The 25,548-nt window shown below is 49.0% G+C and overlaps 3 protein-coding genes across 3 annotated transcripts; 1 reads left to right on the top strand and 2 right to left on the bottom strand.

Annotated features, from left to right (window-relative positions):
• Window positions 1-1,572: 1,572 nt before the first annotated feature.
• Window positions 1,573-9,027, bottom strand: EMWEY_00004230 (hypothetical protein, conserved; the record flags this gene model as incomplete). Its single annotated transcript, XM_013480681.1, has 18 exons — window positions 1,573-1,700; window positions 1,840-1,905; window positions 2,013-2,294; window positions 2,438-2,776; window positions 2,907-3,371; window positions 3,508-4,149; window positions 4,262-4,405; window positions 4,516-4,596; window positions 4,896-5,024; window positions 5,409-5,594; window positions 5,715-5,882; window positions 5,987-6,013; window positions 6,148-6,342; window positions 6,451-6,534; window positions 6,658-6,762; window positions 7,776-7,958; window positions 8,358-8,516; window positions 8,733-9,027. The coding sequence occupies 18 exons, from the start codon at window positions 9,025-9,027 to the stop codon at window positions 1,573-1,575; spliced, it is 3,678 nt and encodes a 1,225-aa protein (XP_013336135.1).
• Window positions 9,028-12,163: 3,136 nt separating this feature from the next.
• EMWEY_00004220 (hypothetical protein, conserved) lies at window positions 12,164-18,204 on the top strand (the record flags this gene model as incomplete). Its single annotated transcript, XM_013480680.1, has 17 exons — window positions 12,164-12,255; window positions 12,359-12,624; window positions 12,808-13,062; window positions 13,254-13,526; window positions 13,608-14,161; window positions 14,306-14,965; window positions 15,286-15,380; window positions 15,516-15,851; window positions 16,025-16,211; window positions 16,365-16,458; window positions 16,582-16,658; window positions 16,836-17,049; window positions 17,190-17,248; window positions 17,413-17,495; window positions 17,606-17,755; window positions 17,890-17,998; window positions 18,127-18,204. The coding sequence occupies 17 exons, from the start codon at window positions 12,164-12,166 to the stop codon at window positions 18,202-18,204; spliced, it is 3,582 nt and encodes a 1,193-aa protein (XP_013336134.1).
• Window positions 18,205-19,256: 1,052 nt separating this feature from the next.
• EMWEY_00004210 (hypothetical protein, conserved) lies at window positions 19,257-24,864 on the bottom strand (the record flags this gene model as incomplete). Its single annotated transcript, XM_013480679.1, has 9 exons — window positions 19,257-19,685; window positions 19,885-20,161; window positions 20,307-20,620; window positions 20,733-21,628; window positions 21,838-22,368; window positions 22,475-22,711; window positions 22,858-23,361; window positions 23,508-24,180; window positions 24,394-24,864. 9 exons carry the CDS (start codon window positions 24,862-24,864, stop codon window positions 19,257-19,259), a joined length of 4,332 nt encoding a protein of 1,443 aa, XP_013336133.1.
• Window positions 24,865-25,548: the final 684 nt, after the last annotated feature.

Genomic DNA, 25,548 nt, shown 5'->3' with positions numbered 1-25,548 from the left:
CCAACGGAACTTTCCCTGCCCAGCAGAAGTTGTTAGATGTAGTTGCGTGACCTGGAAGTGTTTCTACGCTGTGTAAAGTTGATATGTTCGTTGAGGAGGATATACTGGAATCTCGAGGGGTGTTCGGGCAGGGAAAAAATCAGGGCACCTGTGGGGGGCACTTCATGCTCAACGAACTCTCATTGTCACCTGCATAAAGAAATGAGTCTGCTTTTTAAAATATCTGTTGGTTCGATGCTCTTGAAGCACGCCGATTCTATCAGGTTATCCGGTTCTCTCCATGGTTTTCTCCGCAGACAACCTGAGTTGGTATATGTGTAAAAGCTGCCTGATGAGTCAAAATATCGCCCTTTGATGCTACAAATGAAGACAAATACTAAAATTCGGACGGTAATTCGTCTACTCCCCCAGTACGGGAGACGGTGAGTCAAGAATTTGGAGCCGTTCGCTAGTCGCTGGTCCAAACGACGCTCGAGAACGCCTTGGCATTGCAGCAGCAGAGCCCCTGATGTGGACAAAATAAGTGAGGCTGAAAAAGATAAAATTGACGGGAAGAGATACATTTGTTGCCAGCATTCTTGGGGTAGGACTACTGGCACAGTTACCAGGGTAACACAATCGAGGTCCCCAATGGTCCGCTAGACCCCAGATGACCCTAACACCTGCCTGCCACAGCGGGGAGCATTCTCCTCAATAATGTTACTTAGTTTCGTGAAGGCTGTTGAAAATAAGCTGTAGATTGTTTGTACCGTTACGAATAAACTTTCTCAAGCCCTTGTGGCTGACTGTGAAGCGGCATCCACAGGCCTCGCCCAAGCTGGAGGAGGCAAAACGCAACTTTTAGCTGAGTACACTTTAAAGTAATTTAACTGCATGGAGTGTGTGGTGTACAAAGTTCAAAGAGCCTGCATATGCCTCTGGTCTCCGTACGTAACTCCCAATAGCAGGCCTGCTGTTTTTTGTTGTGGGCTATTCATACAACACCACACCATTCCGACGAGTGAGGCTGCTTCCACCTCGTTTGCTAGAAGATGTGTATTCAAGTGTCACATACTGCTGAGTGATCCCTTGTTCTTCTTCTCCTTATGCACACTACCGCTCAGCTAACACGAAAATCCGATGCACCGACCCTGATGAGTTTCACGCAAGAATATTGTCTACAATATAGTCGTCCCTTGAACACTTTCCCTGTTATCCAAAAAGGGACCCATCGTAATGGTTCGTTATGAAGTATCTCTCTCTTACAACAACGTGCAATAGGCGACGCCGCTGCATATTTTTATACCGCTTCTGTACGGTTCTCTGGCACACGTCTGAACTGCTATACTAAGAATGGAGCATCTTCATCGGAAAATAATGTATATGAATTCTGCCTAAAACAATGTCACAATGAGTTGGGTCCAGCAAACACGTTTTTGATGAACCATATTGTGTGAGGCCGGGTAAACGCAACATGTTGCTGCTGAAAATAAAATGACGTATATCGCACGCTTCTGCGTCAACAGAGACCTACGGTAACTCTGTACATTATAAAACCTAAAACTTCTTTTGCTGAGTACCCTCTAATTGGTATTACAGTTGCCTCTGCATTTCAGAGTCGTAGTCAGAAGCAAGACATTGAGCGGAGTCTCCTGTGCAAAACTGTGTCATCGCCGGTTGAGGAACTTCAGCAAGGTCTTGTATGCGAATTGGTGCATGGGCTGGAGCAACATAGCAAATCACACGAAACCTGCCTTCAATTGGCCGCGGTGGCGCATTAGCAATAAACACTGTGGCATCATGCACATAGAAATACACGCTTCGCCTCATACAATGGAATACACTTGTAAAATGGAGTACCTGGGCAGTGGAATTCCGTGGCCTCAGGTGTAGCCTTGACCGGCAAAGGAGCAGGCTTCTGATAACCTGCAAGACACCACAACGTTAGTTAGGAGATGATGTTTTGGAGCCGCAAACGCAAATGCCTACTGCGCTACGGAGTGCTTAACATATGAATGTGGGAGTAGCTGTACTTGTGCCCTTTCCAATCATGGCATTTTGAGCCCGTTCGTTCTTTTTCCATGGGCATTCGACAGTCGGGAAGGATCCATTCCATTGATCAAGCACTGCTTGCTTGTCTGCTTCCTCAGAACTGCTTGCGTATTTTCCAAAAGCCTGCGACAGTCCAGCAGAACCTTTAGGGGCATTCCAGGCGTTGATACCTTTGAGGAACTGAAACAGCACATATGTGTAACCTTCGTCTGGAGTTTTAGATCGCTTCCCCAAAACCTTGGATATTAACCTAATGCCTTCGTCTGTACGCATGAACGTGACGAGAAGAGCAAAAACAAGTTAGTTTTGAATAGCATCGCCGTGGTTAGGAACTCGCGGCTGAAGCAGACGAATGCAACATTTTCAATGCACAGGTCATTTCGACCTGTTTATCCTTCTCGCTTACCTTGAAGCTTAATGCATTGTTGCCCCATGAGGATCATGCTGCCTGCTTCTGAAGAAACTAGGTCGCCAAGGTGCACAACAGGGTGCTTGGCACAAAGATCCGCTAAGGCTTGCGCCGCCATCATCGGCAAGAGCCAATCTGAAATATCCCGTGAACCCAATGATGAATTAAGATACATTAAGCTCGCATTAATTTCTTTGGATATGTCCTTGAAGGAAACCTCGCGGGTTTCAAATCTTTCTTTTTTCGAAGCCAAGGCCCAGCCAGATGGCACCTGGAACTTGTTTGCTTTACACCCTGCTGTTACAAGTTCCATGGCAATCTTAGCCTGGTCGTGACCTGAAACATTGGGATGCGCACCGTATAGAACCCGTGTATGCCCTAGAATTCCTCTTGCTCCTTGCTGCTACTGCAAGCACTGCATAACTCGGGAGGTGGTATATGACAGGTAAGTTGCTGTACAGCGTACCATTGTTAAAAATGAGAAACGCGAATACCAGTCGAGCGCCTTTGAATGTAGATGCAGTACTCTGAGGTGATTGAGTCATATTGTTCTTTGACTCGCTTGGCGAAGGGCCGAGTACCCACCAAGTGACCAGCAGACGAGCCAGTTGCTGAACATCTGCTGAAATTTCACACATGTCTCCGTTAACTCTCTGCCTCTTCCCCTTCGTTCTCTTTAGTGTCCTCTTGAGGCGTTTTGCAAATGTTGGACTCTTTGTATCTGTGTCTGAAGGCATTAGCAGGTCCAATGCCTCCTCTACTTCCGCCACGCAAGGTGTGAACATTTCAAGGAAACTGGCTGTCTTTTTCTGTAGATGTTTCAAGGCAGACGCATAGGTGCTTGCACTAAATACCCCATCTCCCATTGTCTGCACTATTTTCTCCCATGGAAAAGCTTCGCTTTCCTCCAGTTCCACCCTTAAGAAGGTGCCTGGACCAAATGCATCGAGCACAGATGGAGAAGTTAGAAAGTGAGAGACCAACAGAGCAGTTCTCATGTAAAGTATGAACATACCAATACGATATTGCAAGGATCGTATTGTCACTGCTGTGCTTCTGGCCCTTACCAATTTGCATAGCCACCGAAGCGTACGGCGCAAACACAGGAGCCAGCAGTTCTCCACCGAATCCACATAAGAGCCATTTGTACACCGCGGCAAATACGTCTGACCCCTTTGCCAATTTCCGCTGTTTTCCTGCGCTCTCCATGCCTGCTCCAGAGTCGTTTACATAGCCACGAACGTTTGTTATCACGCTGGAAGCGAATAGCATTGGATTGGTCAGATCAGTGTCCAGAAGTGCCCTGCAGACATTGGCTGTGGCTATTAGGTTAATTGCATTGACATTCACGTTTCCACCAACCACAAAATCATGCACAGCGTTTGGAATTATGTTTTGACCATGGTTTCTATGGGAACGTTTCCTAGTGTCTTCCAGCAAAGACGCGCTTTTTGTTTCACTTGACAAGGAGGCATCAACATCACCCTGTGAATTCGCGGAGCTTCCTGTCTCAGCTCCCTCGGTTTCTGGCGGAGCGCGAATTGACGGCCCAGCTCCAGCTTCAACTTCTGGAGATACACTAGCGGACACACTGTTTGGTCGGCCCCTCGAGGCAGCCAACAGCAACTTTCCTACTAACCAAGCAGCAGCGATCTTCTGGTCAAGCTCAACAAGTTCGTCGGACGAATAATACGAAGCCATGCGCAGGGCTGCAACACGAGGAGAAACACTATGATACGCCCTTAAATATATAGCACGAGCAGAGCTCCAACGTAACAACGGAAAACAATTTCAACGAGACCTTTTAGAGAGGCTGCTCACCGTCGCCAATCCTTGTATCACGCGGTCTAAGCCGGTACGCTTTTCTACGCTTTTCCGTTGCCTTATCTGCCCAGTCTTTTCTTAAGGCTGCTTTGAGCAGGCACTCAGTATTACAGTTGCTCAGTGACCCTCTGGGTAGCAAGCCTGAGAGAGCACGAAAGATGTATCACCAAAGTAAAACAGATGAATACCCACCAGAACGTCGTATGCATAGGGTGTACTAGTAACCAACTGTATTTGACAAAGAAGCGCACCCGCTTGGCCTTTCTTAGGGTTTTCCATTGAGCAGACGGATCGCATCACGTGAGAAAAAGTGTGGGCAGAAGGGCTGTAGGCTGCACAGAAACACCCAACACACTTGGAGAAAAATACTTCTTTTTCTCCCCTCAAATAGTCTCTGATTGGCACGATCGAGTTGTATCGCACCGTGGTGGCCCTTGACCCTTCGCTCATTCTTCCAGAGCGAGTGACAAGTTAGGTTTTCCACTGATGCTCCATTGAGTCCCAATTCGCTAAATACTCCCGCCAGGCATTGACTCCTTAGTTGAGTGGATCGTCCTATTTCCTGTATAGGGGAAGCTGTGGATGGCGCGTATGCTCTAATCACTGGGTTGTCGTCAATTTGTTGGCCTACCGGGCCCATGAGGGGCGACCCTGCCATGTACCTTTCCAATAAGCGGGCCAGAAGGAGACTGGGCTGCATCATCAAGCTGGCGGCGTTCAGGGCCAGGCAACCAGGCAGAGAGTGCTGAAGAAGTACAATCTGCAATATCTCGATCACTGAGCCCGCAAGAACAAAGAGACAGTGAAGGAAAATAGGGCAAGTTTGACTCTTCCGAAATTTTTAATTCCAGGGACTACCATCGGAGGGTGGCAAATGGGAACTACTTGCTTTTCGCTGCATCAACAGCTGAAAATATGCTGTATTTGGCGGAGATGTCCTTCCATTTCTTGCTAGCTTTTCTCCCAGTAGGATATTCGGGAATTGGTGCGGCCAGGATCTGGCGTACTCCAACAAGAATGCGAAAGACTGAATTCAGCAAACAAAAGTTCCTAGGGAGGATCAAGCTTCCTGAGTTAGAGCTTGACCACCGTGGAACGAAAGCTGCAGGGGAGTACTGCTTAGGTGAGCTCAGGGGAAGCTAACCGCTGGAAGTTGTCTTCAACGAGTGGATAAGACCTCCGAAATTTCCAGTCTTCCTTCCGGTATCAAGGGATTCCCTGTATCCATTTTGGGTGGCAAAATCAAGAAAGCGGACGAAGAGTTCCGGGTCCGCGTCGTGGAGCGTATGCCATGAGCCGTTGAGCGTTGTATCCACAAATCCAACCTCCACTGAAGGCAATCGGCATTTCAGCATAACATCATACTAGCTGAGGGAATTTGACTAGGGGGAATCAGGTTTATAATTGTCTGGCCTGCAGTGCACTAAGCCAACATGGATATTCCACCAACCCGGGTTGGGAGCTAAAATAAGCTTTGAGGCGTCAACCGTCTTCTCGATGCCCTCTAGTGTGGTGCTTTGCCCGTCCACTGATTGTACACTAAAGACCGGCTCGCTGGCCTGGAGAAAGTCATCAAGAACCTTAACGTTGCTTCCGGGAGTGGGCAATGACAATATTCCTGTTCAAGTCAATCATACGCAAGGTCAGCCAGATTGATGGCTGCATTATGGCACACATAAGACAAAACCAATAGGCTGCGCGTGCTAGGATTCTATGGCTTACCATCTAGAATATTATTTGGCTCAGTCCCTATCAATCACACGCAAACAGCAAAATAAAGTACGGAATTCCCTAATACCGAGCTATAGCCCTAAGCGCCCTATCTGCCTAGCATGCCCCGCCTCAACGTGTTTCCAAGAGGGCCACGGCGTGGACCAACTCACCATTAATTTGTTTTAGTTCATCTAGGAGGCGTTCACAAGCAGTGTATATCAATAGGCCCTGACGGACTGACTGCAACTCTTGGGGAAAGTGTCCAGCTGTCCGTTGGTCAGCATCAGCCACAGCTTTCAAGCACAATTCGCCATCTGCGGTTGCAGCTTCAATAGCTTCAAACACTTCCGCCTGTTCACTTAAGCCTGAGCGGAAGAAATAGAGCAGTTTTCCATACTGGATGTGTGTACTTTGTAGGTGGCTTCCCAAGCTTGGGAACGAGGGCTACTTTTCGGTGTCAGTCCAAGGCATACTTGTTGCGAAGTTCCCCAGCACCTCTCTTTTTATATCGTTGATCTCAGTCAACCCACGTGCATCAAATGCCACTCCTAATCCGGCTGGAAGTTGAACGCAGGACACAAAAAAGGCTAGCACGGATTTCACATTCCCACCCTGTCTCTAATAGTTGCTAGTTCATCGGAGAACCGTCCGTTGGTACTTCCTCCTGACCCCTGTCTCACTGGTCCGTTTTAAACTATCTTGCCTCTTTGATCCTTTAAACTTGAGAGGCTTTAGTAGGGAGCGCTTTTTCTTTGGCTCCTCCAGTGGCGTTTCCGTTGCTTCACCTGCGGCGTGGCAATAGAAGTAACAATACTACAGCGAGCAACTTATACAGTGACCCGCACAGTGCAGCAGCCTATCAGTAGCAGGGACTCCGTGGTTCAATAGCCAAAAGATAAGAGGAATGAAACTAGTGTATGGGTGTAAAATTCTACAAATTACTTGGTATCGGCCTCTCTATTTCGCCTTCGCTTTCGTCACTCCCAGATACTAGTAAATTTTCCTGCGACGTGCTAAGGGGGTTAGTTGTTCCACGTCTTCTTCTCGAAACTTTCTTTTTTAGTCCCTTTAGTCCCTTTTTTTTCTGCATCTTTTCTTCGCCTTCTTTCAATGAATTGGTCGAACTTCCTTCTGAGAGCGAAAATGACAACAGAATAAGATCTTGTTTAACCAAGTTGGGGCATTGCTATGCAAACGCCAAACAGTCAGCAATTTGAATGAATGGCAGGATAGGCATTAGAAAAGCACAGTATTCCTTTCCACTGGCTGAAAGGCTAAAATGCGTGGGTATGCGTGGAAACGCCATGTCACTTCTCGGCGGTGCGCTGACTAAGCGAGATCATATATCTTGCAATAAACACCTGTTGTGGATTCATCATTAGAGCTATCAACCGTGTCCCCATCAGGAGATATCAGTGCCTCTCGTGATGCTGCTCGAGAATTTCTCTTGCCTCTCCTTCTCAGCGAAAAGGGTGCTTTTACACTCAGCAGACCCTTCTTCTTTTTGTTGCCCTGTCCTTCTGTCGAAGACTCGCTCGAACCTAATCAGGGGAAGCCAAAAAAAAACGCGATTTCACTAAAACAATCTAGGGTAGTTGCTACATTCCTATCGAGCAACCATTTGGGCACACCTGGCACTATTAACTGAGTGGTCACTGCAAAATGTACGCAAAACCTTCATAAACTGTCACCACGCAAAATCGGTATGAGCAGTTAAAAGGAAATAATGGGTCGCATATTCGGCAGCTCGCCAATTATACATTCTCTTGTATTATATAGGGAGTATTTTTCCACTCACTCGATGATGCATCGACAATCGCTTCGCTCTCATCGTCTGTGGGTGGTAATAAATTTTCTTGTGATGTGTCTTTGGCATTGCCTTTTCCTCGTCTCCTCCACGACGAAAAGAGCTTTCTACTGTGGGGTCTCTTCGCCTTTTTCTTGCCTTCTCCCTTGGGCAGTGACTTGCGCTCATCGTCCTCTACAAAGTAAGAATTAAAGCACAGAATAGGCGTGTAGCAGGCGTTTCGTCATCTATGGTGACTTCTGCTTACTATCCCACTTGGGCTTTGCAAATCACATTATCCTTCACGGTGCCCAGGTAAACAGTAGACTGGTTGCCGCCTCACCGCTGGTTTCGCTCGCGGACTCGAAGAGGCTATGGTGTATTTCTGCAACAAAGCCACCACAGAAGCCGCTACCAATTAAAGGAACCGTTCGAAATGTTACTATGCACACCCTTCTACTTCTGTGGCTTATACATTCAGACTAGTATAGTTTTCATAATAACCGTTAGCACAGCTCAGTTACATGAAATAACTTTATCTTGTTAATCGTCTGCTTTGTGTGTTCGATTTAAGTGGTGTGGCAAATACCCTACCTGCCAGTCTTGGACTGCGAAATTTGTCATCCCAACTTGTCATGTGTGCCTGTACCAATGCAGGCGAATCATCATTGCCTTTACTCCCAAGTATTGCTTCAGCGGCGTTGAAGTTGTCTATGCATCCAAGAATAGCTAGGGTCCACAAGAGGATTTTCCCTGAAAACGCAGGCAACAAGTAATACACGTAATGATGACCCAGAATGTGAGTTCTTATGACATGTTGCACTAATTTGTGTCTCTGCAGGAGACTGCTATTCTTGCGACAGCAACTGCAGCAAATTTCTGCATGGCTGTTTTTCACAACAAAATCAATGCTTTAGGGCCTTTCCTGAGCCGGTAAAGAACAGGGGCTCGTTTCCAGCAAACGCGTACCCCATGGGGTCATAGCATACGTCGAAGACAGTACAGCTGCCGGTCTGTTGACCCACAGTGACGACCGTTGCAAAGCGACTTGAGCGATTTGGGTACGCGTCGAGTCGGGCTCGTTGTATGGCACTTCGGAGTCGCCTGTGGGACAGGCAGTGTATAATCCAGGGATGTTTAAGCTTTTCGCTTGTTGTCCGTGCTGTTCACAGAGCATGCGAGTTAGAGGCGTGTCTGAGCATTTGCGTATTTCCTGGGAGGCATTCCGAGACACGCAAGCTCGGCGGTCCAAGCTTATGTCCATTTCGCCCGCTAATAGACTAGCGTTCTAATCTGCAGAAGATAAGACTCAATATGCGCAAATACTTCCCAGCTTTACCTGCTGGCGGGAAAGGAGAGACCATGCGGAGTCAGTCACCGCCGACAATCACCTGCCTCACAAAAACCGTTGTTCCAGAACAGTCCCAGCCACTACCCTTCCTCCCATTCATGAACTAAGCTGGTTCAAAGGTGAAATAATTAGGCTTACGTGAAGGATTGGCAATTTGTTTCGTTTTTGCGTTGTATGGGTCAGCACTCGACGGGGACGACGCAGTGGCGATCGTACGCTGCAGGGAAACTGTGGGTTTGAAACTGGACTTCCGAAGTTCATATGCAAGTCCTTTGTGGAAAACAAACTAATAATGTGTCTTGCTGTACATAAAACAGGAATCAACAATTTCCGTGCAGCAACTGCCCACACGGCACACTGGCTGGTCCACTGAGGAGAGGCCAACCATAACCTCACACTCGGGGAGTCCCATTGAACAGCTTACTGCCGACAGTTTGCCACAGATATCTATTAAAAACATTTCACAATACGTTTTACATTCACATAAACTGGAATTAATTGAGAACGTTAGTCGGTATCTAGTGCAAAATTGTACCTTCTTCGCAGCATCTCTCCCTTGCCGTCGCCACCGGTGGTTTTGGCGAGCTGCTGGGCCAGGCAACTTATTATTGACAGAAATGAATTATTACATTACTCAGACCCCGGTCTTTGGCCTTAATATACAAAAATGTTCTTTCAATGTGACTTAAAGACCTATTTGTTGGGCTGAAAACTCCGGAGTGTTGACCATTGTTAACACGTGCAGTCAACTGAAAACCTTGTCCCTACCGCAGCAGCAGTTTTATGCCCTAAATAAGCAAAAGTTAGAATAAGACACTTCAAAGTATAGACACCACTTTAGTGAGGCATTCCATGCAAATGCACCTACCGGGTGCCATGAGCAGGAATGTGGAAGGCATCCCTAGTGTTATGATGGCATTTTACTTTGTAAATAACGGATGCAAACACACAACTTTGTGGGCAAAATCTAGGTTTTAATGATGAACAACCGTGATTTGTCCATACAGAACTTGGTTTCAGAATTTTCCATGCGGGCGAAAAGAGTTAGGGGCGAAATAAAATCATTACCGACCATAGAATAGAGTCCGCCCTGTAGCCTTTCTCTCGTCTCCCTCGTTTCCTGTAAAGAGTTAACCAGGCGAGCAGAGTTAGAGTAAGATCATTCTGATGAAAACGGTTGATGAAGCTCCGTTGGTGTACTCTAGCCGTGCGAAATCTGCTCAGTGCGAACTTGGACACAGCAAATTCGCATTACCTTCTACCACACCCTCACGTGAGTCAGGTGTACGACCTCTGAAAGGCAAGTGTCTGTTGAGTACTGGAACACCTACACGGAACTTCCGTCCCTTGCAACACGAAGGGCCCTCACATGCCTCTGCCGGCCAGGAGTTCAAACGGAGACAACCCTCAAACCTGACAATAAATCCCCTTGTGGTGTAATCTGCTTCCGTATCCTGCTTGGCCTCCTACTTCTTACTACAGCTCCTGCTTAAGTGAGGGACTGCCTGCCGCTGGGGAAAGAGAAAGAGGCAGCTTGCTGAAGCAAAACCCAACTAGAGTGCAGGTCCGGATTGTCTGGAGATCCGTCAATTCCGCTACACTACTCGGTGTGATGACCAGCTGAAAACATCTTCACGGAACTGAAGTAGCCCGTAGTTCGGTGGATTCGTTCCATATACTCTGAAGGAGATGCCTCTTCTCCGTAGCAACCTAAGCTGCAGCCAGCATACACTAGCGCAATTCGAACTTGTCAAAGGACAGACCCCAATACCTTTGGGCAGGCCAATAAGTATGAGGACTTCATTAGATTGCCTGAGGTAACGGACCGAAGCTTGAGGCCTCTAGTATGGTCCGTGGTTGCGCGGGAACGCCGATGCTCATGTGCCTCCACACTACGAAAGGGCTCTATTCTATCTAATCTACGGTGAGGTCTTGAAAGGGGGAAGCCATATCAACCTTAGGGATTGCGCTGGTTTACTGATGGCCACGGTGTGGACTGCGAGAATCTTCAATCTTGGCCGGAGGGAGTTGCGGGCTCCCACAGGGTCAAAATACTGAAAAGTCCCTCCAAACCGCTTATACTGCCATGAATTTCCAGTAGTACGATTCATGACAGCGCAAGGACTTAGTTTTAGTACGAGGTGGAGCAGGTCTTGGCAAAACTGCAACGCTCCGTGGTGGAACTCCAGCTTCAACCAACTCCGCAGGCACGAACGCCTAAGCGACCACTCGATACACCGCTTGATGCATGAACCAGCATTGCAGCAAATTTCAAAACACTCATTTACACAGTATCCAACCTATGACGTAGGGGGAAACTCAAATGCCAACTTAAAACAGACCATGCAACTTCATGACTGGTGTCTTTGCATGTATGTGGCCAAGGCGGGCCTCTCTATGAGTGGTAAGGCAAACATTACGTTTTGCGGAACAGAATGAAATATACAGAGTAAAAAAGGGAGACGAAAATTCACAGGCAATTGCTGTTGAAACATAAGGTCTTCAGCGTTGTTGCTATACCTGACCACCGCAGAGCCTACATTGCTGACCACTAAAATAAGCACGAAACTACGTACATAAAAACCGTTAATATTGGCAATCAAGATATTTTTGTAGGGCTTCATGTGGCCCAAAATACACGTTTTGGTGTGTTCTCGCTGCAAGCAAGCCATTGAGGCTGGCGTGTTGCAAGACATTGAGGCTGGCGTATTGGGGCTGGCACAAATTAGCAACATGGCTAAGGGGTGTGCCCTGTCAATCTTGAGAGCAGGTGGCCGTCCTAAACAACGCTTTTTCTTCTTTCCAACTGCTCGTACGCGGGTTTTGGGGATTTAGCTGCCGTCTTCGCCACCGTAAGAGAAGGCATTACGTACATGCACAAGCGTAGTACGCTCTGAAGGAGGTTACACAGAGCAAGCGGGCTAGTAGCCCCAGGACAATCAAAGAATTTGGATGATACAAGAATGCGGAGCTGTTGCCTCATTTCAACTTGTTATGGTGAGCAACAAGCGATGGTCACGCCCAACTGTCATGGAGACCGTCGGCTAAAATGTGGTTTTGGGGAGGAACTTCGAGCACTTCACCGCAGAAGGAAGTAACTGACATATCTCCTCAGGAATTCTACTCCGCCGACCACCTTCTGTAAGCTTAAATGCTTTCAGCCACAAGGTGAAGCTAGCGCCAACGGCTTTGCGTGGTTAGTGAGCACTAACTGTTGTGGGGTGGTTCGGGTTCTGTCGCGCAGGAGGCTGTTGGATTCCTTGCCGCCTTGTGATGCCATCGATGAGAGAAACCGGGAGTCCACAATTGAAACGCTGCGGCAGGTTGCTGAAGTGCTCGTGTGGGGCGAGCACAACAATCGGGGATACTTCGACACCTTTTGCGAGCAAAATGTCCTGTCGTACTTTGTGCAACTGGCGGAGCAGCCGAATGTCCCCAATACAGTCAAAGTACAGCTCCTTCAGACGCTAAGCATCATAGTGCAGAGCATAAACAAAGAAACAGCGGTTTGTAAGTGCTGAGAAAACTCATTTCACACTCAGCACCACAGGGCTAGCGTTGCTTCTGAGCTAAGCTGTCGTCACTTTGTGCACGCAGAGCACACGTACATGTAAGGAGCCGTTTGTAGATTAATAGCAACTCGAAAGAAATATATGGATGTACACGGAGTAGATGCGCACTCATTTCCTGCAGATTACATGTTCAGCAACAATTACATCAATTCATTGTTGAGCACGAAGTTCGACTTTGACGATGAAGAGGTTGCTAGCTGGTACGTCTCCTTCATCAAGAGCTTATCGCTGTTAGTAAATCCGGACACAATAAAGCTCTTCTTGAACGAACGCGCGAAGCACTTTCCCATATACAGCGAATCCGTGAAGTTCTTCCGAGCTAAGGATTCGATGGTCCGCACCCACTCGAGGAACGTCACTCTCAGTTTATTTAGAGGTACCTCCCCACAAATGTAGAAGTTTTAAACGACCCCACCTAGTTGTTGCTCTCCCGCGCTTTAGAAGCTTGTGCCTTTTTTTTCTGCGACCTCTACAATGGGAAGGGCATGAGTCCTTTGTGGGCCTCCATTCAGAAGTGTCTTGATTTGAACGCCTCCAATCGGTAGGTGCGTGCGTATGTGGGCGCAGTACAGGACCCTTCTTTGCGCTCTTTTCTCCTTGAGAGGCCTATTTTCTTTTCACACGTTGCCTGCTATCTCCGGGAGCTGTTGGATGGCCTACTTCTACGTTTGACCGCCACCCGTGCTCCTCCACCAGACCGTGACCGTGGCATTCAGGATGCAGTACTAGAAATAGAAGAGATGCTCTTTTACATTCAAGATATGTTCAATCTTGGCATTGAACAGTTTTCAGACCTTCTTGCAGCTCGCCTTCTGGTGCACTGCTACTTACCACTGATAGGTCAGTAACTTGAGGAGTAACATTCCGAACGTGACTGTCGTCGGAAGAGGCAGCTCTGCCAGCATCTGCGTTTGTTCGCAGGCATGCTTGGGATTCGTTTTAAGAGCAGGCGAGAAGGGGACAACTCGAGTTCGGAAAAAGCGGGAGCAGGCGCACATGACAATATCTCTCCATGCCCGCAGCCACATGGAAGTGGTGAACAGGATCGCCGCTCTGGAACGCCAAGGAAGAGCACTGCAGTTGACAGCTGCCCGCAAGTCGACAAGTCTGTTGAACAAGGTTGGATGTGGGGATGGGACACGCCAGACGATTTGCAGAGTCTAGGCCTCACCACAGGGATATCGGACAAATTGGGAGATGCTGACAGAGACTCAAATATTTTACCTAATCAAACCGTCGACCTCAGCAAATCGTGGCGTGCTCGAGCAGCAGAGGCAATGTCGAGGAGGCTAAACGAAGGTCCACGGGGAAAGGGAGAAAGCAGTGCATGTATGGTGCCAGAAGAAAGCAGTGCATCTGTTCCACATGGGGCTACCAGCGTGCCAGAGTCCCAACAACAAAACCAGTGGCACAGTATTTCCAACCGTGACGCGGTGATGCGGGTCATATTGTTCTTCTTGACCCATACATTCAATGTACGCCATGAGGGAGGCATTGTTAGTTGTTCCGCAGGCTGGAGTACTATTTGCTTATTTTTCAACGGAACGAGCAGTTTATTCTTCGTTTTGTGGCTGCCTGGTGTGTGTGTGTGTGTGTGTGTGTGTGTGTGTGTGTGCCAGTGCATTCAGAATGAAAAGTTGCTCCAACCCGTTGTAGCTGCTTTGCTACTGCCGCGAGTACCCCAGCCGCTGTACGAATTGATAATGGCCAAGGCACCGACGACCCCAGAGGCCTACAGAAATTTGCGGAATCCGACCGACTGCGCTGGGCGTATAGAGATGTTCCTCCCGATTCAAGAACAACCCAGCAGTGACGTGACTAGCGAAGTAACGACAGAGGGTAATAACGTCCGGACAGATAGCAATCACTCCTGTAAAGAAACCAGGGAAGCCACTTCACCACGGGAGGGTGACCACGAGAAAATCCTTTCAGACCTTTCTCTCGAAGACCGCATCCGGATGCTAAACATCTCTATGGATTTCCTTCATAAATTGAACTACTTCGATAACCCAGGTGGAATTGAAGGGTCCCTTAGTCAAAACCAAGCTTGGCAACTGCTAAGTTCCCAGTTCGCTTCTCAAGATGTCTCCGAACCGAAAGCAGAGTCCAGAAGGAGGCAGGCCAACGGGAATCAAATCATATGGTGCCACAATCCTGTTCAGCACCATCTGATAACTCTGCTCGACGGTTGCATGCTCGCACAGCAGCAATGTGACGTTTCCTTTCTCGTGTTGGCAATCCTACTGGAGTCCATATTCCGCCATCCTGCCACCACAACAGTGCGTCTGTTTGCCATTTCAAAACTGTATCGCATCCTTTTGGAACCCAGTTTAGCACTAGGACAGAACAGAATTAACACTGGTGGTTAGCAGGGAGTTTCTCAGGAGCACCAGCTCGCACTAAGTATCTTGCTGTTTCTGAGTATTACCAGTACACGTTTATCTAAGCGGAACAGGGGGAGGTACGTTCTGATTTCGTTTGGGGAATTAGTTTGCTGGAAGACGCTTTTCCAGTCAACGGGCTGAGTTGATGCTACTATCAATAACTTATTCGCTATATAACTGCCAACTGACGCATCTGCTGTGCTTGCCGCTTTTAGGGGTTCCTAATGCGTGCCTGCATTCTGCCTAGTGGATATCCTCTACCTAATCGCAGTATCCCCGAGATGTCGGATTCTGGAAGATCGAAATCTCGGTAAGGCCATTTTCCGGCACTACTGATGCTAACGGAAAACGCGAGCAACTGACTACTTGGATGGGTGCTGGGTACGAAGGCACCTTTAGAGTTGTCTGGGTGCTTTCTGCATGTGGCTTTCATGGCTTTGCGCAGGTGTAGTGATACGCGGACACCTGAATCAGCGGCGTCAACACCCGCAGAGATTGCTGCGCCGCGTCTCAACAGTTATCATCATCAAGTAGAGCCGCTGGAACGCTTGGCTTCGCCCACAACGGATAGCCATGTAACAACCGACGGTGTCTTGTGGCTACCGGCCAGTGCACCGGCCACGCATTCGTTGAGCATTCATCGACAACCCGGAATGCACGGTCTCTGCAGCGCACACAAGCGCAAGCACTATGACAAAATGAGCTGGTGCTTCACAGCGCAGATGCTTGATGCTGTCCACGCCCAACTTCCCAACACTTTATTACGCCCAATTTCACTCAGGTGAGTTGTTCCGTTGTCTTCAGGTATGAAGCGAAACGCACATCTTGCTGCGCCTCTGCTTCAGCCGTGAGTGGTCAGTGACAGTGGCACATTCAGTTTGCATTTCGTGCTGCGTGTTAGTTTCAGCCGCGCTGATCCTGTTCTTTTTTCTGTCATGCTTGTTCGAGTTTCAGGACGGCCCTTTCCGTCATTTCCACTCTTACCACAGAACATATCTTAAAGGTTCAGTCCTGGGAGTACAGGGCGAGATCCCTGGAAGTACTTGCCAACAAGATGCTAAAGCTAAGACACGCAGCGGCAGTGGCGGCAAAACTGTGTCTCTCTGCATTATCGGACGGCCATACAATCGATGTATTTTGGGTAGGTGATTGAGTTTATCTGGTTTTCGCAGAGCGTTTGATCATAGAAGTTGGTGGTACTCGATGTGTCTGTAGGAAATGCTCGAAAAGTGAGGCGTACCTGAGGTACGTCTGTCCCAGGTCGATACAGTGTCTTTCTGGATGCTCTCTTCAGGATGAATGGGAGGTCCACAGAATAGGGGCCATCACTGACTGGGCATTTTCCCGCGATTTCCGTATTCTTCTTTCTCCCCCAAGCTCACAGACAGGTGAGGCTGAGCGGCAAAATCCTCCTTGTCATTAATACGAATGTTGTCCTAGACCTTCGTACCGAGCTGCACCGAGCTAAGTGGCCTGACGAGGACAGGGCTGCTTGAAAACTTAATCTGCAGACTCGAAGGCTAGTGCGTTTCCTCCATATCTTCTGGTGGCTACGACCGACCAAGAGATAGAACGGCGCTCCATCCAGGTAGATTATACTTGCATGCAAAATCTGGGTACTTGTATTTGGCTGTCAAGAAAAGCTCTTGCCTCATTTGGTCTAGTTAATTTATCGAGGCTTAGCTATTCCTTCAGTTACCAAAGCCTGATTATACCCAAAACTGTCGACACAAGTGGAAAATTAGTGTCGAATTTACCAATGCAGGTGTTTCTGCTCTTGCGCCGACTGCATCGGGATCTATCTGCAATCTTGGAGGCGATAAGGGAAACTCCACACGATGTCACTGCTGTGGCGCAAAAGGCATCTGCAATCCTGCATGGAACATCCGTGGAGCCCAACCCTCTTGAAAGTGAGGACAACGCAGGCGAGCCGTCTCACGTTGGCGATTTGAAGACTTTGGGGAAGGAAGCAACACCTCGTGAGTGTACTCACCTGGGGAAGAACATCACAGATCGCTTTCTAGTGGGCTACCGTAGCCTTCCCGGCTGTCCCTGGCTGTAGAAGATCGCATGTTCAGCATGCGATAACCATATATGACTGACCTGTTTGCATTTGCAGAACTCTCTTTGGAGGGTCGTAACATTATCCGCTGCACTGTGGAAACTTCTTCTGGACCTGTGAGCCCTCTCAAAGCACAGTTCATTATGAACAAGGCACCTTGGCAATTTGGTGGCATGCTGGCAGCTCTTTCATCCGAAGCGTGTAATAATTCATGTTGTGGTTTTTGCCCGTGGAAATATATATACTATGTTTGATGAACCTGTGGGTGGGTGGGATGCAGGCTACTCGTTATTGTGTTCAAGATGAAAAGCGCCTCTTACTAGTGACCCCATCTTGCGTCTTTCCTGACGTTGGGGATATCAGGTGTGCCTGTCGTTAATGCAGATTGATCCCTTGCGAGTCAAAACACAAGGCCGGAGTTCATACAGGAACTGCGGCATCGCCTGAATTTGCGTATTGGCTGACTCACGCAGGACTTCGCACCCTCTGCGGAATGTTGAATGCCGCTTGAAAACGAACAGCTCACGCTGCATGCACCTACTGATTTTGGATGTTGTGCCCCCCACCGACGGGCCTTCGCAGTCATCGTCCAGCGACCCGCCAGAGGGGCCTCCCACTATGCGGTATCGCTTACACAGTGGCACTCGTTTCTTCTGTCATTTCTTACGCCATCCACCACAGTTAAGTGATTCTGAAGCTGGGTCTAAGACAGTATGTATTTTGCTCTCGGCGTCTGCATCTGCGCTGCCCTCTGCAGAGTCAGCCTGACAGCTCCTCCTTTAAAGGAAGGTTATCGCATGGAACGTCCAGCACTTTGGGAAATCCGCCTGCACTTTGCCGATGCCTTGCGGTGCAGCACTGTATTTGTGAGTAATGCACCATATGCTTTGCAGAGCTAGAAGGGACTGTGATTCCACTGCACACGCTGCGTGCCCTCACGCTGCGTGCCCTCATCCCACACACATTATGCCCGAATGTTCTGTGTCCTGCGCAGCATGCCCTGCAGCAAGCACGTGGAATAGTCCGCAGAAATTTAGCATCGCGCATTGCTGACTTGCTCGAAGAAGTCTAATTGCCAAACAGAAGGTCTAGGTCTGGTTGTGCCTGACGATTCGCCAGGTCCTGCCTGCTTCACGACAGCGACTTAAGCTCTTACAGACGTAATCTATACATATACTTGTCAATGGCGTCTGATCTACAGACGTCACGAAAGGAACTGTTTTGAATCAATACTAGCTACGCATAGGGCACGAGGCTCCCTTTTTGCTTGAGTAAGCTGTGTCTCGCCAGTAGGCCAAATGCAGTTTGTAACGGCCACTGGCGAAGTGGGCGTCTTTTTACAAGACGATTGAAAGCGGACTAACCATATCAGTGACGCTTTCCCTTGCTACGCTAACGAATATGAAACAGCGTCCAACTCTACTCCTCTAGAACGGAAGGCGTAATCATAATCCCATCTACAGTAGGTGAAACATATATGTGGTGATGCCGGGTAGATGTGTAGTTTGACGCTGCCCCACGGTGCAGAACACCACCGGTGCTGTGGGGCACCCGTGGAAGACAAGGGAAGCCGTCAGTGTCGTAGCCGTCAGTGTCTATGCCGTCGTCTTCGCAGCGGAGAACGTTGCACGACGCATCGCGTATTTCCCGCACGTACCCAATGCCTGAGGTCGAGTGTAGTGCCTGAGTGTCCACGACATTGACGGGCTTTGGAGGTCTTCTTTACATCGTATGTATTACAGTTTAGCAGCTCCGTTACATTTACGCTGCCACTAGATCACATGTTCCTTCGGAAGAGGGGGAATTTTGCTTCTCTTTGTTTCACGTTGCTACATCTCTGCCTAATGCTGTTTTCCCTTCACATTACAACGACGCCGTCCATACGTACCCCTCCCAGGGCTAACCGGTAGTATCCAAATGGACCGTTCCTTCCTACGACACTGCCAGGGGCAGCTAACGTCAACATGTTACCCAAACCCAAGAAATAAAGTACAAAGCAGGTAAAAATCAATGGTGAAGGCGGAAACACTGGAATGAATAATATGCCTCAAAGCGCGTTCAGGCCAAGAGCGCTGAAGCCATTGAAACGACTAAGTTATTGAAATAAGTAAAGCATTGCTTAAATTACGGAAGGCGTGAGTATTCCATTGCCTGAGCCACAACTTTGGCATCTTCTTCTGGGACATCAAGTATTTCGGCCCAAAGGAGCACAACGTCTCTAAAGAGGAAGAAGCGCAGTAAATCAGGAGGAGTACGCAACGGCACAATCAGAAAGCTTTCGTCGGGAAAATGTTGCCAAGGTGTCGTGCCGCTCTCTGGAATTGAGTGGATTTCTTCCGGAGTAGATATCCTTGATATCCTGGATAGGTTGTAAGGCGTACTTTGCTGTCCCCTGCAGTGGCTTATCGCAGACGGAGGTGCTGTGACACTCTCCTGCAGAAGCCTTAGGGCCAGCAAAACTAACAACTGTCGATGACGCAAACGGGAAGAAGGCATGTCACAGTTCCCCATGCAGTGCAGCTTCGACAGCAACACGATGTTTTCCTGGGTATCCTGCAACAAAGGAAAACAACGCATCACTGCGATTCAAATATTATCTCGCTGTAGAGACACCCCGATTTGTTACCGGCCCTTCAGACGAGCAGCTCGCCTCCTCTAGCATATTGAAATATGAAACTTGGAGAGTGGGTAGGCTGCCCCTGTCAAGTAAGAGTCTGCGCTTGTTCAGAATTAAGCCTTCAAAGATGCGTACTAAAACCCAAGCGCTAAGAGCCTTCACCACCGCGTCGTAAATGCCTTCCCTTAACAGCTCTGTTAACAATGGATTCCTTGCTTTCTGTTCTTCCGTCTTGCCTTCCCCTACAGGTGATCTCTCCGTTGCTCGTGGTGAACTGTCAGCTGGAGGTCCACCCCACTTTCGGCATGCTGATACCTCCAGGAGTAAGTCTGGCATTGGCATGTGATAGACGAGTTGATGGGCTGCAAGCTGCAATATCTGCCGCTGATTACGTACAGCTGGGTGTGTGAGCCTGCAGACTCCAAGCACCACAAGCAAAGTGGGGGTGAACTACATCTCCGCTAAGATATCAACCGAATGCCATTCAACGGTGAATCAGCCACAGAATGTTTCATCGCCATCCCTGCGGAAAAGTACATATAATGAAAATCACTTACACATGCAGACACGTGCGCTGCGAAGTCAGTCTAGCCAAGACAGCCAATAGCTCAGCCCTCAGGTCTTGAATAATGCAATACGTAGCAAATGTGTAGGCCTGCAGGACCCAGTCGACCTTGCAGCAGCACTGCGACTCGTAAGGCGGAAGCCCCTTTTGTTGTGGAGCATTATACTGCTCACAACGGTTCCTCCGCTGCTCAACACAACAATGGGGGCAACAGCACGAGGCGGGGATGACGAAGTATCCCGTTTCAAAAAACCTCACAGTTGCCTGCACGACGGAGCCCGCGAAGCTACGCAAGTCGATCACAACCTGTGGCAAACAAATGCAAAGAGAGGGTTGTATAACGTATTTCCGGTGGCGTTTCTGGTCTACTGTACCTTTTCAGCAGAATCCGGGAGCCTCACAGTGCGTTGTGTCATACGCAAGTACACTTCGGACTCGCCTTGTCAGCTCCTCGGGCTTCCCAGTGCGGTCGCGTCAGTTTGGCCTCGAAAAATGAGCAACGCGCCGCCAACAAGGCTCTGTGAGATGAAACCTCAAAGCCATCGGCGCATAGCAGCGTCACATCAGCGAAGTGTGAATGCAGAACTGGCGTTGGAGGGTCTCCTAAACATCCGTCTGTTTCTCTGCACAAGCAAGTATTGCCCCCCGTGAAACCTGAAGCCGACTGGGTTACTGCATCACTTCTTGCCTTATCCCCCAACGCAGCTGCCCGCTGCTCCCTTTTCTTCTCATTCTTCGTCCGTCTCTGAGATGATTCACATGTGCGTTTTTCGCATATTTCACCAGTAGCTGTTTCCGTCAGGCCGAGCAGGCGTTGATCGCTCATTGTTTGTAGACAATTGTGCCCCCAGCTTCCCTGTACCGGTCTTGCTTCAGCAGGCCGACACAAGCGCAACGTATCGACAAGAAAAACGATGTTCACTGCTGGTACAGCCCTTCGACAAGTGCTGTCCTGCGCTCCATTTGTGTATGCACCAGCTGACGTCATGCTGCCAGCCAATGCAGACTCCGTTAGCTGGACCTCAGCGGCAAATTGTTGAGCATCTTCAGGGCTCCCTTCGCCGAGTGGAGTTGTCACACCAGCTTGCGTCTCTCTTTCAGCAGCCGCTGACGAGCTCCCCGCTATAAATGACGCCAGAAATGAAGTAAGCGACATGTTGCTGCGACTTGTTATACGGCCCAAAATGCCGTCGGGCTGCTGTCTAATGATGCGGTTTGCTGCCTCGGCAGGAACGACAATCAGGCCTAGAGGTGAGGGAAAGGCGTCACGCACCTCCAAATGGCGAGCATCTTGACTGATAACGGCAACCAGATCTGCAGTTAGAATTAAACAGTCGCAGTCGATGAAAGTTTAAACACAGGGTTCACTGGTTGTCGACCCAAGCACCTGCTACTGCCCAATAACAACCAAGCAGCAAAAGGCTCCCGGCTTTCTCAAATGTACATTTCTAGACACGTGAGTCGGGCTAGTACTCTGGCTTACTGCGTTTGAAGCACACTGGGGAAACGTTACGTCAGCTCACCTCCGGTGATCAAATCGGAAGCAAAAGGGGGCTGCATAGGCCTTGGCGACCCACTTATCCACCCACCGGTGGGTTGACTCCGGGACTTGGTGCGGGCACGAAAGAGTATTGCAGACCCGAAACTTATAGCTTCTTCACCTGTTTTCGGCCGCCGGACCATGACACCCGGTTGCCATAAAATGTATCCACTGCTTTCTGCACGCTCCGCCCGGGATGCAGCGAGACCAGCTTCCTTAAGAACTCTGGCAGCAGCATTACGCATTGACTGCTCCGTTGTGCGTGATGCCTCCTCTGTGCTCTCCACTGAAAATGCAGGTGAATGTTTCGCATCAAACCAGGCGTTGCGCCTCTCCCCCGCCTGTATTGTAGCCATTATCATGAGTTCTGCAGTACGCGCAGCTGTCACAGCTGCTTTTGCTTCCCGAAGAGCAACTCCACCATCATCTTCGAAGTATGCTCGACACACACTGCTGCTTGGGCTCCCCCTAAATTGGCGACAAACGGATTGAGCTGCATTATGGATTGCGTCATCTGCATTAGAAGCACAACAAGGCCCTCTGAAACACTCACAGCACGTGCAACCCAATTCATGCTTGGTGGAGGCATGTTTGCAAGTCTTCGTGAAATTAAAGCTTACCTCCGAAGCATTCAGCAACCGGGAAAAAGAAACTCGGATCTTCGTCGCACGGGCAAAACCACCAAGCGCTGTGTTTTTCGTCTGCTGCTTCCTCTTGCCCCTTCTTACTGGTTTCCTGCTCTTCAGGAGTTGCGCGGCTCTCACGTGGAGCTGCAGACTGGTTTGGCGGTTGCCTGTTCATAAAGGAATTATTCGTGCTTGGCCAGGATGTTCCTTGACCCGACCTTCCATCTTGGGCTGCAAACAGGCCCACCAAACTGAGCAATGAACCACCGCATTGTGTTGTTTCTGCCATATAGTAAAAATGAGATCCGCCTGCCGGTTCAAAGTAACTCCAATGAATTCAACCAATAGAGCGAGCAGAGGGGAGAGCGAGTTCTTACTCGAATCGCCGGTAGCTTCATCCCCAGATTCCTGTTGTAAAGCGGATGTTCTTGCCTGCGAATTGTCGCTGCTGGGGTGGACAGCATTCTCACTTCTTCGCCTAGTCATGGATTCCGCGGAGGCAGAAGGAACTTCGCTGCAACCGTGTCTGCCAGAGACTGTAGACCTTGGCGGGAGTGTGTCTGCTTCACCAACAGCAGAGCCAAGGCTCGTCCTGTTCATCCGTGAGTCGCCTTCAGTGTGTCTGCCAGAGATAGCCGTGCCAACTGCTATTCCTCGAGGTGGGAAACAATCTGTGGCTGATGAAGGACTTGCCGAAATGTCAGGGCTATGGAGGCCGTTGCGCACTTCTGCGGCACTCTTTGCGACCATAAGAATGCATCCGCAGTTTGGGTGGGCTTGTAGAGACAGGCTGATAACTGCACTCTGGGTAATTCCACGGCCAAAGCGCACCACCATAGCACGAGAAATAGGTCCTTTAGTGTCCAAACAGAAAACCATCCCTAAAAAGAAGTGACAGCACAGCACGGCAGCATCTGGCGTTTTTGTAGGTGCCGACTGCATTGTCCAAAGCCACAGTTTTCCACACTCGGCTAATCTGTGGATAACTAGGAGGGTAAAAAGCCAAATTGATATCCACCAGTCGTACCTCTTTCCTCAACTGGAGAGGGATACTTGCTACGAGCCATTGTGTAGAAGCAACGGCCTTCACCATCGATGCAGCAGTTGTTGACTTCCCAGTTTTCTCCTCGACAAGCGACGAACTCTTGCAGGCGTCCAACTGTACTCAAACTATCTCGGTATTTCTCAGTTGTGTTGCTCAACCAGTTGCGCATGCTTCTCAGATACTTCCACATTTGTGCTTTTGCATCGTCTGAACAAGGTGACACGAGCTCTTGTCCCTCTCCGGCCGCGCTTCCAACCTTCGGTCCGCTGTCCGGATGTTCCGTTAAAATAGCATCTGAATCACTGGATGGAGCTTCCTTGTCATGTCCTATCTCACGGAAAAATTTCCGAACACTAGATATGCTGCGACCAGGAGAACGATACCCTTGACGCTCACTTCTGTCATCCTCCCGCACATGGTTTGACGATGAAACGTATGCGGCGGTTCGTCCAGAAGTGGGTCCCTGGGAAGCACTTACACGGAGTCGATTAGCAGCTGCCAATGCAAGCTCGAGTAAGTCCCCGATCACGGTGACGGTACCTCTTAATGAAACGCGCAATAGGAACTTATGTATGAAAAGGTATAAACATCCGTCGTGTCGATTGCTCAGCAGGAGGCTCTTCTGTCGCAGCCCCTGCAGCTGCCGTTGGTCGTACTGATGTCACACCAACACACAAACGCAAACTTTCTCGTGTGTCAAAAGCTATGCGCATATGCGGCTGAACCATATCAACGACAGGTCTCCACGGCCTTCCGTGGATGTGCCCATCAAAATCCATCAAATACAGACGCTACTTGCGTACCCAGCACACTTTAGGGATTCAACGTGGGTAGATCCATTAAAATATGGATTTTAAATAGGACTCACTTGATTGTTTCCCGTGAATAGCTGAGAAAAGACAGGTTTGTTAGTTCGAAACAGTGCTGAGATGACATCTGCAATACGGACGGGCACAAGTAACTGCCTTTCTTCAAGCTGGTCTTCTTCAGTTGTCACCTTGTAGCCGCAAAATCCTTGTTGCTGCTGCTCTGGAGCAGACAGACGGCCATCGCTGTGGTCCCCACTCCGAACTGCTTCCAATTGAGCACTACCCCTGGTCGGGGGACCGGAGCCGGCATGAAGGCCGCTGCGTCGTGCTTGCGATGTCAAAATACTAGAACTTTGCTTACCCCTGGGCGGCACAAGTCGAGAAATGCAGAAGTATTTGTCCAGCACGTAGAGGAACCCGTCGACATGAGCCACGACAAAATATCGGCTAAACGCCAGCCGTGTGCTACTGCCGTATACCTCAAAGAAGCACGGTTCTCCGGTGCTATCATAGGGGCGAAAGAAACCCATATTCCTGAAATCCCAAGTCAAGCATGCCTCGTGAAAACACGATCATCGCCTCCCCCATAGGGGTGACTACATGGGGCCCTAGGGCCCGTGTGATGATGATGTGGCCCCTCAATCCTTCCAGAAGAATATTCTCTTCAAATTGTCATCTGTACTAATGAAAGAGGACAGGAGAATTGAGGGTCATCTTCGACAAATGTGGAGGAAGGTGCAGGTTCTGTAGTTCCTGCTACACTGCCGGCAGTCGACCGGTCTGCGACAGAGCATGCTCCTACGCGGTTTTACCATAAATTCGCCCCTTATGTTACACCAAAAGCAAGACAGGATTGTTACCAAACTTATTTTTCTGCACTTCTGCCCAACGCGTTCTGTCGGGAAGAGTCTTCATTTGTAGTGCATGACCGCTGGTCTGGGCCCGTGTGGCTTGCTAAAGCGCCATAAATTCCAACCGGTTCTACATTAACATAAACAGGGTGGTTGACACCTTGATTTTACTGTACGGCTGAGCAGTTAATACAGTGGTGCTTTTGTTACAGATCTATATGCTCCTCCTAATGTTGACTACCTAGAGCTTGAACAGTTGAACCGACAGTATAAACTGCCAATCACCCAGAGTTCCCGTATACTTCTACCGCCCCTTTGTCTTCACGATAAAATACTTGGTGCTGATTTGTCTTAGTATTTAAA

This window comes from Eimeria maxima, genomic scaffold (genome assembly GCF_000499605.1).
Source record: "Eimeria maxima Weybridge genomic scaffold, Emw_scaff22, whole genome shotgun sequence".
Taxonomy (NCBI): Eukaryota; Apicomplexa; class Conoidasida; order Eucoccidiorida; family Eimeriidae; genus Eimeria; species Eimeria maxima.
This window is presented reverse-complemented; position numbering and strand designations above follow the sequence as displayed.